Genomic DNA, 12493 nt, shown 5'->3' with positions numbered 1-12493 from the left:
ACACACACATATATTATGTAAACAAAAACTTTTATTTTGGAATGCAATTAATCGTTTGACAACACTAATATATATAAAATATATATGTATATATAATAATCATCACTAGTGGGAGTAATATATGTATAATATATAAATAATTATAAATGTTACACATTTTGCAAAACATCCAGGACATAAAACAAAAAATATATATTAATATAATAGTATAACTATTAATAAATAAATTATTAGTATTACTGAACAGTAATTTACCACCACTAATATTATTATTATTATTATTATTATTATTACCCTATATTTATTATCCAGTTTTGTGTAAACAGATTGGTATTGCATGGAAATGAAAGGTCAAATCAAGCACATTGCATAAACAATTTTGCATGTGGCTGACAATGTATATGCTACATTGTAAAAAATTATATATACTGCAACAATAGCATGAGTAGTATGGTAATATTCAGTTCTGCCTTGGTCTTGCCTTGCCATCCAGAAGTTGCTGTGGGTGTATGACATGTTGTTCTCCAGGTCTGGAGCTGCTCAGTGGAATCCTCCGTCCAAGAGCACCTAAAGCACACACACATTTCTGTTGGTCAAGGACTCTGCTATTGCCTTAGGCTGTGGACTATGGAATCCGTGCAGTCTTTCATACATGTTATTGTACCTGCATGTTTATACCTTAGTGTCCTGATGGAGTACATGTTTCAGAAGAAAAATTTTTTCTCCTGTTACCTGAGGCACGTTTTTTTCATCTTCATTAATAATAGATCATACCAGAATAGCGCAATCACTGACACTTAGAAAAAGAGGATTTTAGACCTAAGGCTGTTTTGATGAGGGATTGTGTAAGTATGTGTTCATTTGAGAGACATGCATATACATTTCTTCCTTGATAACAAACAGTACTCCAAGGACGTGCTTGGCAAGAAACAAACATTTACAGTTATTAAATAATAAAAATCCATATAATGATAACCCATTAACTCGTAACCAGGCATTAAGATTTTTTAAATGTCTGCAGTGGCAATAACACACATGTAAATATGCCCCCCCATTTAACTCACCTTCAGAAAATAAGCTGGTTTTAGCAGAGTTTGTTGATCTCATGCTTATTTTTTAGATCCTCTCGAGTCAAAGACACTACAAAAAAGCTCTCGTGTCCGTGTCACTGATAATCTTCTCTCCTTCTCAAATTCTCTTCTTTTCCTTGGAATTTCTGACTTACATACAACTTTGCCTCCGTCATTGCGTCCTTCCCTTCTAGTGAAATATGACACTGCACAGTATCTGTCTTTAAGTAAAAATGAGCAGGTATTTTAAGCTGCCTTGCTCATGCTTTTAAAGCGGTCTTGGGAAGGAACCTTTTTCTCCCTTGAAACTGTAGTAGATTTATGAAATACATAGCTATTTTTTAAGATTAATAAAACTAATAAATACACGTCTGAGGTGATATTTGTCTTAAATGATTCTCTGAATATCCTGTTCATAGAAAAGACACAAGTGGACATGCTCAAGGATATTAAAATATTATTTGAATAGTAATATAAAATATAATACTTTATAATATAAAATATTATATAGTTATCTGAAGGACAGTGCATGAGACTTTTTAATTTGAGAGCATTAAACGTTCAATGACTGCTTTTAAACTTTAAACACTGAAGACTGGAAAATGCTACTGAAAATTACATTTTGCCATAAATTAATATTATAAAATATATTTAAATAGAAGACAGTTAATTTAAATTGTATTAATGTTACTGTTTTTACTGTATTTTGAACAAATAAATGTACCCTTGGTGAGAATTTGAAGTGAAGTGTGGCCAAGTATGGTGACCCATACTCGGAATTAGTGCTCTGCATTTAACCCATACAAGTGCACACACACAGTAGTGAACACACACACGTGAACACGCACCCGGAGCAGTGGGCAGCCATATTGGGTTCGGTGCATTGCTCGTGGTATTGAGGGTGGAAGAGAGCGCTGGCTATTCACCCCATCCCCCCCGACAAATCCTGCCGGACCAGAGGCTCAAACCCGCAACCTTCGGGTTACAAGTCTGACTCTTGTGACTACTTTTATAGTGCAAACAGAACTATCTAAAATACCAATGACCTAATTTATCAATCGGTTTTTGTTAAATTATTTGTTTATTCTATATATGTCATGTATTACAAATATTTAGGCTAATAATACCAGGATAATAGTCATTTAACATTGGTAAGTTCTCTAGAGCATTTTTCTGACTTGCTTTTTCAAGTTAACTTAAGAAAAATTCAAAATAACTTGTTTTTTCAAGATGACAAGAAAAATAAGATTTGGAGAAAATAAGGCAAAAATAATCATGCTTCTGTGAGCATCTATTTATAACAGTAATTATTCTTTCTCTTTAGTGCCTCTATGAACCATGAAATCTCTGTACTGTTCTAGGATGGGGTCGCTATCTTGTGAATTAATTACTATCTTGCTGCATATTTCTCCACACAGTTTTCTCACAGCTTCAGTTCCCTAATGAAAATCAATGGACATGCAGACGGAATCATAAAATCTCCAAGGTTTTTTTTTCTGGTTCAGCTTAACATTGGATGTGTGAGACTGAAGCCCACCTTGGTGGTGTCCTGGACAGCAGAAGGTGACTGATTGGGTCCATTGTGTGGAAAGTTTCCCTCAGTGCTCTGTCCACTGCCTGCACTGCGACTGCTGCCCATGCTGCCTGCACTGCCCACACTGTTCCTGTCACCTGCTGAAAGAAAGAGGAATAAACAAACACAGGAGAAAGAAAATGAACAGTTGGTGAAATACTGCCTGTTAAAAACGACTGCTTTACTACACATTGGGCAACAAATGGGGTAAAGAATTTAGCAGCTATGATCGCTGAACTCCAGCAAGGTCTCTGTAGACAAGGGGAATGTGAAGGAGCACAAGGGCTAGTGCAAATTAAGCAATGTGAATGGCAAGCTGATGATAGGCTGACAAACTTAGGACAAATATAGCCTAAAGGAACAAGAACCCTGTGAAACAGCTGGGAAAAAAACTCAAATTGAGACAAAAGTCACTGGTGTGCAGGCTTTGGGACAGCCGTGGGGATGAGAAAACAAGGGCCTGGGGAAACGGACAACTCTTACCATTAAGAGAGGTCCTGAGGACCCAAATATCCTCTGGCTCTTTGGGACTAGCTGGCTTACACAGGGCACTGGGACTGTCGGGAATCGCACCTAGCAAACACAAACACTTTAAAGGGCCATGGGGGGAAACTCTAGGAGTCCAGATATACTTAAAGCGAAATCGAAGAAAGAACTGGGGCCTCATGTATAAAACTTTCCATAGATTTCATCCTAAAAGTGTACGTACAAAAGCCAGACCCTGCGCAAAAATCCTTTTATAAATCCCTGTCAGCGGAAGATTGTGCGTACATGCATCTCCTCTCCAAAATCACCATATATGGAGCTTACAACGCCTAGTTTTACTATGCATAACCTCATCTGCATATCATTTCCATGCATATTCCCATCCACGTGACACCATGTTTAACACCGTCAAAGGTACAAGACATTAGGAAAATATGACATGCGGACTAAAATGCAATTTGTACGGTACAATACATTGCTAAAAAATCATTCAATGTCCTCGTCTTGTTTTCAAATAAATATATCAAAATGAATGTAAAAACAAAATTGTATAAAATACTTCTCAGAGAATCTTTTTAGAATAGAGTGGATCCTTTTCTTTTCCACTGGCCAAAGCAGTATATAATTGTTTTAAACAAATTAAATGCTTTAGGATATTTAAATAGCCTATAGTTGAATCAGAAATATGGTGTGTGTAAATAAGTGTACATAATTGTCTGACGCAGTGTCACTGACAAAATATTATAAAAAAGCAATGTGCAAATCTTATCGTTTGCTTCAGATTCTATCCTTCAATCACAATGCTATTTTCATAATGTTCTGAATGTTTGCGAAATAAACACCTCCGTGCAGCCTTGGTTGTGCAGTAGGCTAATATATTCTGACGTATTTAAACTTGCCAGAGGACCGTTCGACCACCGAATCCAGCAGTGTCTGCCACAATATAAAAGTAAGTGTGCATCGTTGATGTTCTTGCTAAAAAAAAATTCTCTTAACATGAGATCTGCAGTTTAAAGAAACATTATTGTGTGCCTAGCACTCCTCACTGCCATTAAAACAGCATGCAACAAGAAAAGTGATCAAAAAACAGCGCATCCACTACAAATATGTCTAAATATCTAAATTCATAAGTTATTGTTTAACTTTTGAATAATGACTTTATGTAATGTCAATGCTTAACTCCATTAATGAGCAGAATATTTAATATAAATGTGTATATTGAAAGGAAAAGAGTCTGAAACCATTAGGCTTCGCTATTACGCCAGTAAAAGTGTGTACACACGGTCTAGAGTACCTGTACGGTGCGCACATATTTACTCAAAGTTTATTTTTTATAAATCTCAATATGTACGTGGAAAATTGCGTACGCACATTTCCATGCCCATTTTGTGCGTATGCAATGTTTATGCATCAGGCCCCAGGTGTGATGACGTTTCGTACAAAATCAGAACAAAAAGTTTGTTTGGAGCTCGACACAACTTGCCTAACCGAACTTTCCAGAAAAGTTTGCTCCAGCTGGTAAACACCTTCAAACTACCAATGGTCCGTGGCGATTATGTACTGTAATAGGTTCATTTCCTCTGTTTAGTCTATCAAGGTCAGACATGTGTAAAAGCATAAATATACTGGAGAGCTGCTTAATAGTAAAAAGTGAAATTGTAATTCTAATTGAAAATGAAAGGGCCACTGTCTCTTATGTTTAAAGTATTAGTTCACTTCCAAAATAAAAATTCCCTGATAATTTACTCACCCCCATGTCATCCAAGACGTTCATGTCTTTTTTCAGTCGCAAAGAAATTAAGGTTAAATGTGTATATTGAAAGGAAAAGAGAGTCTGTAATCATTAGGCTTCGCTATTATGCCAGTAAAAGAGTGCGTACGCACGGTCTAGAGTACCTGTACAGTGCGCACATATTTACACCAAGTTTATTTTTTATAAATCTCAATATGTACGTGGAAAATTGCGTACGCACATTTCCATGCCCATTTTGTGCGTATGCAATGTTTATGCATCAGGCCCCAGGTGTGATGACGTTTCGTACAAAATCAGAACAAAAAGTTTGTTTGGAGCTCGACACAACTTGCCTAACCGAACTTTCCAGAAAAGTTTGCTCCAGCTGGTAAACACCTTCAAACTACCAATGGTCCGTGGCGATTATGTACTGTAATAGGTTCATTTCCTCTGTTTAGTCTATCAAGGTCAGACATGTGTAAAAGCATAAATATACTGGAGAGCTGCTTAATAGTAAAAAGTGAAATTGTAATTCTAATTGAAAATGAAAGGGCCACTGTCTCTTATGTTTAAAGAATTAGTTCACTTCCAAAATAAAAATTCCCTGATAATTTACTCACCCCCATGTCATCCAAGACGTTCATGTCTTTTTTCAGTCGCAAAGAAATTAAGGTTTTTGAGGAAAACATTCCAGAATTTTTCTCCATATTGTGGGTTAAGTGACGTGACATGTAGCCAAGTGTGGTGACCCATACTTGGAATTAGTGCTCTGGATTTAACCCATCCAAAGTGCACACACACACAGCAGTGAACACACACACACACCGTGAACACACACCCGAAGCAGTGGGCAGCCATTTATGCTGCGGCACCCGGGGAGCAGTTGGGGGTTCGGTGCCTTGCTCAAGGGCACCGCACTCCCCCCACCTCCATTCCCTGCCGGTACGAGACTCGAACCCGCAACCTTTGGGTTACGAGTCCGACTCTCTAACAATTAGGCCACGACTTTCCCTTAACCTCCCCCCATTATCTCTGAAATGTAAATTGTAAGTGGGCTATAATAAACCCATGTTTATCTTTATAAACATGATTCATTTTACTTGTGATGTTTTCTATATGGGATGATTAGCCTAATCCTCATGAACACGTGACACTGGCGCATGATATCAGACTCGAACTATACAGAATGCGAAAAATTTATTTGTAATGATCTCTGAAATGTAAATAGTAAGTGGGCTATAATAAACCCATGTTTATCTTTATAAACATGATTAATTTTACTTGTGATGTTTTCTATATGGGATGATTAGCCTAATCCTCATGAACACGTGACACTGGCGCATGATATCAGACTCGAACTATACAGAATGCGAAAAAGATTAACTTTAATACAAGGAGATAATGGCGCAAAAGCAAATTTCAGATTTTTTTTAAATGCCCTTCCCAGCAAAAACTTTCCAAAATCGGCATCCACAACACCAGCACGAGCACAGACGTAAGTGAACCAGCTCCAGCATGAGCACGGAGACGAGCAACGGAACCAGACACAGCATGAGCACGGAGACAAGTAAGCCTAGCGGACCCAGCCCAACCCCTGAGATTGATCAGCTACTATCGATAATTTAAAAAATGTGATATGCAGTCAAATTTCCCAGTGTGTATGCCACTTAAACGAGTGTTCATACCGACGCGCTTGTAGTGCTTTGTGGTGTTTTCAAATGAGGTGTCTCCCCCCCCCCGCCCTCCTCCTTTCACCCAGCACAGACACACACAGCACCCCCAACCGAAAACATCTTCCCGCGCCTCTGGTCCAAACTGCAGTTTCAATGCAGCTTCAAAGGGCTCTACACGATCCCAACTGAGGAATAAGGGTCTTATCTAGTGAAACAATCTGATTTAAAAAATAAAAATAAAAAAAAAATAAATAAATAAATAAATTTATATACATTTTCACCACAAATGCTCTTTTTGCAGTAGCTCAGCGATGCGTGTCCGCGACTTCAGGCATTATGTAATCACGTTGGAAAGGTCACGTGTGGTTAGTTCTTCATCTGTGTACTTCGGTTCAAAAAGTAGGGTAGGGCGAAAAACTGTCATTTTCTTCTCCAACTTCAAAATCATCAGACACTGTTGTTTTACCTTTTTTGGAAACAGCGTTTTACTTTCTTTGCACATTTGCTTTGTAAACACTGGGTCGGTACGTCTATCAACCTCACACGTGACCTTTCCAACGTGACTATGTAATGCATGAGGTCGAGCTAGTGCAAGACGAGCATTTGTGGTTAAAAAAAAAAATTTTTTTTTAAGAATTTTTATTTTTTTTTAGAAAATGAAATTTTTGCTAGATAAGACCCTTATTCCTGATCGTGTAGAGCCCTTTGCAATTTGGACCTTCAACCCACCGCCATTGAAGTCCACTATATGGAGAAAATCCATGGAATGTTTTTCTCAAAAACCTTAAATTCTTTTCAACTGAAGAAAGAAAGACATTAACATCTTGGATGATATGGGGGTAGTAAATTGTCAGGAAATTTTTATTTTGGAAGTGAACTAATCCTTTAATACTGTAAAGTTGCTTGCTTTAAACCAATTTATTGTATAAAGTGCTATATACATAAACAGGACTTGACTGGAGTGCGGAATTACAGAGCTGGTGTAATAATATCCACGTCGCTATGATCAGGTGCTTTCTTAACTTCTGTTTTCTCACCCCTCACATTTTTGTTGCGTGTTTGTTTACTTATAAAGAGGAAAGCAAAATTTACATATTCATCTAAATTGCGCTCTCTGCAGCGTGGGTAAACTGTAGTAAACTGCTGTTAAGGCATTTCAAACTTTATCTCCCAAAGTGAAAAACTGAAAAGTACTTCATCGTGAGTATATCACGTCCTTCACACTGACTGAAAAAAAAGATGGACGACGCGTCTCCTATTCCTTTCACTATAGAAAAGTGAAGCCAAAGCATCTCAGTATGGCTGCTGCCATCTTGAGTAAATTACGTCATTTGGAGCCCGAGTCTGCGCAGTAGTGTCGTGAGGTGGAGCCGCGGTATCAAACTCCTCAATCAACCATAACGACACGCCCCGTTTTTATTAGGGGTGCTCCGATTGATCAGCTACCGATCACTATCGGCCGATAATCACATTGGGATGATTGATCGGCAGTCTCTAAAAAGGCCGATCTCAAAAAAACGATGTCAAGCTGATGACGCTGCCGTGAGAGATTTGGCACGACATGCAGCGGCACCGTCTCAGTCTCAGTCCGGCGCGGGTAAAATAATTATAAAGCTGAAGGCGAGGTACTTTTTATTTTATGCGCTCATGTTAACAGATTAATAAAGCATGCACACTGCAGACGGTTGCGGTCCGGCAGTGTGTTCCAGGAGCAGTGCGTCTGCAGCAGAGCAGAGATCGTTTCCAGACCGAGTCTATTTTTGCTGCGCTGCAAGCACTGAATTAAAGTAACAGCACATTTTTTGCAGTAAATATGAACATGGATTGACACAAGAATTTAGTAATTACACCATAAATGCATATTATTAAAGTCTACTGTGTTTCACAATCAACACATTTTGGTTTTTGGCTAGGTTTAAAGGAAAAGCACTTTTAGATCAACAAGGCAATAATAGATGGCACTCGTGGAGGTAGGAAAAGGTAAGAAAAGTTATTTATGAACCGATTGCTTGCAATAAAGATTTCAATGCAAAAGGAAAGAGTAGAGCTGACTATTTCTGTCAATGGTAAGTTTGTGATAACGTAAGAAAAGCAGTTTAAATGTTTTGACACTTGCTTGAGCAACTTAACATATAAATCTAGAAGTAAATGCAAAAGTAAAAAGCATTGAATAATGTTGTTGTGTTGTTTATATTTATTGTGTTTATTTGTTGTATATATATTTAACATGTTTGTGTATTACTGCACTGTGTAAAAAAAAAAAGAATCACAATGCTGAAAAAGCATTTTCAGTGACAATGTTTACATTTGAAATCAAAATAATGGATAAATGTTGTGTTTGTGGTAAACGGCCACGGATCAGTAGCGGACTCCTGTGTGAAAGCTGCTTCCCCTCTCACAAGAGTCACTTAAGAGGGGAATTGCCCCCCATTTTCAAAAATGAAATTCAGGCCCTGAATAAATGTCTAAAAAGCCTGATTGGAGTATCACTATAAATAGTTATAAATTATAAAAAGAAGGCTTTAAAAAGATCGGTATCAGTGATCAGTATCGACAGATACTGCTTTCTGTGATCGGCTATCGTGATCGGCCTCAAAAACCCTGATCGGAGCACCCCTAGTTTTTATAGCATCAAATTACTAGCTAAAATCAAACTTATCACAAAAAAACAAACAATTGACCATATATCAGCGTAATAACAACTACCTTAAATGACCAAAACCATCTTTCGGAAAATTGTATTGGACGTGTAATTTATTTTTTTTATTTTGACTCAAATCCCATTCGTTTACATGGAGAGGGCGGGGTTTATGACCTGTACTGCAGCCAGCCACCAGGGTGCGATCAAAGAGTCCGCAGCTTCACTTTTCAGGAAGTGTGAGGCACACCCGGTCCTTTATGGCTAACGCAGATCAAAATAAAAGTTTCACCAAGAATTACGTAACTTTGGATTTGGGATAACTTGGGAAAATTCTAAATGTAGCTACGATGGATTAAAGTACAGTTTATGTTGCTCATGTGGTGAGGCATTGAGGAGTTTTTTGCTTCCACAGATACTTGGATGGGCCCTTGAAGTGAGATTGTAAGTCTGTAGGTGTACGTACTTTGAATTAACCCCTGAGTCTAATTCTCACACTACCTGGGTGCTGATCCAGCCCATTGTGGTGAGTCAGTACAGGACGGGTGGATGAATATAAGGTGTAGGAGTCGTCAGTGTGAGAGGTGTGATGAGAACTGTGTGAGGACAGGGCTCTGGACAGAATGTGATGTCTCTGGATGGGTAGTGAGGCCTGCCGGGAGAGAACACCCCCTATGGACACAATATGGAAACACAAATGAGGCGTCATGGACATAAATGAAACATCATCCTTGAGAAAGATGTTTCCATTAGGGACATGCTCTAAATAATATAAACTAATGGACATTTATGAAAGTTTGGGGTCAGTAAATTTTTTTTCTTGTATGTAGCAAGGAAGTATTTAATTGATCAAAAAGGACAGTAAAAGCCATTTATTATGTTACAAAAGAGATCAATTTCAAACAAATGCTATTCTTTGGAGCATTCTGTTCATTGGAGAATCTAGAAAAATATGTATAAAGACTTCCACAAAAATATTAAGCAGCACAAATATTTTCAACACTGATAATAATTAGAAATGTTTTTTTTTAGCACCAAATAAACATATTAGAATGTTTGAAGGATCTTGTGACACCGAAGATTGGAGTAATGGCTGCTGAAAATTTAACTTTGGCATAACAGGAATAAATTACATTATACAATGTATTAAAACAAAACCGTTATTTTAAATCCTAATAATATTTGACACTATTACTGTTTTTACTGTATTTTTGATCAAATAAATGCACACTGAATGAGGCTGTGTGAAAAAAAAAATTTTTTTAACCATGCCCAAACTTTTGAATGGCAGTGTAAATATTCATTTATTTTATTATTTATTAAATAAATAATAAAATAAAAAGGTGAAATAAGAACATGACATCTCATCACTTACTCATTCTCATATTGTTCCATGTTATTTTATTTCAACTGTTTTTGTCAATACAATGCATTCCAGTGGGGTCCAAAACAACTGACACCCTCTAACTTTCATTGTATAAAAAAATAAACGGAGTGTTCCACAAAGAAAGTAGGCCACACAGGTTTAAAACGACATGAGGGTGAGTAAATGATGACAGCATCTACATTTTTTTTCTCTTTAACATGAAAGACAAATCCATTTTTTTCTTTCCATACATTAACTTCAAAAACTAAGATGAACCTGGGGAGGCTTTAACATCCTGATAAGATAATGCAGGTGGGAGAAACACCCCAGCACAATGAGTTAAGTGGTTGGGTTTTAATCTGGCTGTTTTGCCTCCATCATGTCTCTTCAGCAGTATTGAGGCAGAAGCTTAGAGCGGAGGCTAATTTCGTGTGAGCAGCAGGATGTTGACGCTGTGACATGACAGAGTGCTGAGTCTGCCGCTACACTCGCTCTCACACACAGAAGAAATATACCAGGCTCATTTCAGGGAAAGAGTTTCTGCTCAGGACCTAGCAATCTAAGGCAGGCTCCCCCTTTCATGGAGGCACAGGGCTCTAAAGCTGATCCGCCTGCCCCCAATATGTTCCTGTTAATCCCATTAGTGCATGTCTGTGTGTGCCTTTATCAATGGACTACATGTCCACATGTCTACAAGAATTTATGAGAACTGCACTACTTTAGTATGCATTATTTTGATATGCATACTGTGGGATATAAAAAGTCAGAGAGTGCATTTAAAATGTGGGATTCAAATTCTATTTTAAGGCTAAAATATAGTTTTAGGATTTTGAAAGATTTAGAACAAATGTTATTTAAAAAATAATGTTCCACTACTTCTAAGTCAACTTGTGCTGCTGTCTTTAAAGCAAAATGGTAATATTTTTCCATTTTAATCTGCGCTCAAATTTGTATGCTGATAATATAATTTAGAATGAAAAAAAATAAAAAATATGGACCATATACTTGTAGTAAATGCTTGTGTAAGTTGAAAAATAAAACAGAATTATTCAGTATACCTGATCTGCGACTAATGACCTCCACGATGGAGGGAGGGAAGAATCCCACACGGTCAGTGCCTCTCTGACAGTCATGGATGTGTCCTTTCCAACGTCCATCCATATGCTGCTCTAAGACCTGGAACAGACCAATAAGATCACAGGATATTCAGCTCTTCGAATGCTTGCACATTTTATAATATTCATAAAAGTCTTCTCTTCAATAGCTATTCAATAGCTATCGAGACTTTTTCATTTATTATTGCGTGGAATAATTTCAATAATCTATGATTTAATTACAGCCCTTTGTGTACCCTACACTATTCAAAGCTGAACGACCTTTGTGTCATCTGGTTTTAAATAACAATCTTCTAACCTTTTTTTGTAACCTCATGGCCTAGCCTGTGATTGTTTCCTCATTTGGCTGCACAATGTGGTAAATTAAGTCAGTTGATTCCACACATGGCAGAGAGGACCTGTGTAGCAATGAAAGTCAATCCATTTGACTGACATGAAATTGTGTTTCAAGCGGGCCTGGAAAAAGACACCAAGAATAAATTTGCGGTTTATGCGTAGCAGCTGTCTGAGTTGTTTTAAGAGTCTATTCACTAAAGGAAACATACAAATTAGGTAATGGTGCAAACACGCACCTCACGTGATTGCAAGCCCAATGTGAAAGAGTAAATAAATAGACATGAAATATTGATTTAGCATGATTATATAACACTAAGTGCTTTTTATTATATTTGATATACTATTATAGTGTTTATAAATATTTTGGATTAGCTTTTAATTTTTTACATAGTTTTTATTTTAGTTTTTTCCCCATGTAATTTTATTAGGTGTTTTGTAATTTGTGTGTGTATGTGTGTGTGTATATATATATATATATATATATATATATATATATATATACAC

General features: G+C 37.2%; 1 protein-coding gene across 1 annotated transcript in view; it reads right to left on the bottom strand.

Moving 5' to 3' along the window:
• Nucleotides 1-12493, bottom strand: part of LOC107574625 (caskin-2-like) — a gene marked incomplete at its 5' end in the record, with an annotated part of 28432 nt that overhangs the window by 9255 nt on the left and 6684 nt on the right. The window contains 5 exons of the mRNA XM_016261064.1: nucleotides 482-612; nucleotides 2598-2744; nucleotides 3127-3216; nucleotides 9674-9844; nucleotides 11597-11714. Coding sequence (XP_016116550.1) covers nucleotides 482-612; nucleotides 2598-2744; nucleotides 3127-3216; nucleotides 9674-9844; nucleotides 11597-11714 — 657 coding nt within the window. The remainder of the gene's footprint in view (nucleotides 1-481; nucleotides 613-2597; nucleotides 2745-3126; nucleotides 3217-9673; nucleotides 9845-11596; nucleotides 11715-12493) is intronic.

The sequence above is a fragment of the Sinocyclocheilus grahami genome, unplaced genomic scaffold, assembly GCF_001515645.1.
Source record: "Sinocyclocheilus grahami isolate Dianchi unplaced genomic scaffold, SAMN03320097.WGS_v1.1 scaffold2292.1, whole genome shotgun sequence".
Taxonomy (NCBI): Eukaryota; Metazoa; Chordata; class Actinopteri; order Cypriniformes; family Cyprinidae; genus Sinocyclocheilus; species Sinocyclocheilus grahami.
Note: the sequence above shows the minus strand (reverse complement) of the source record. Positions and strands in the feature narration are given on the sequence as shown.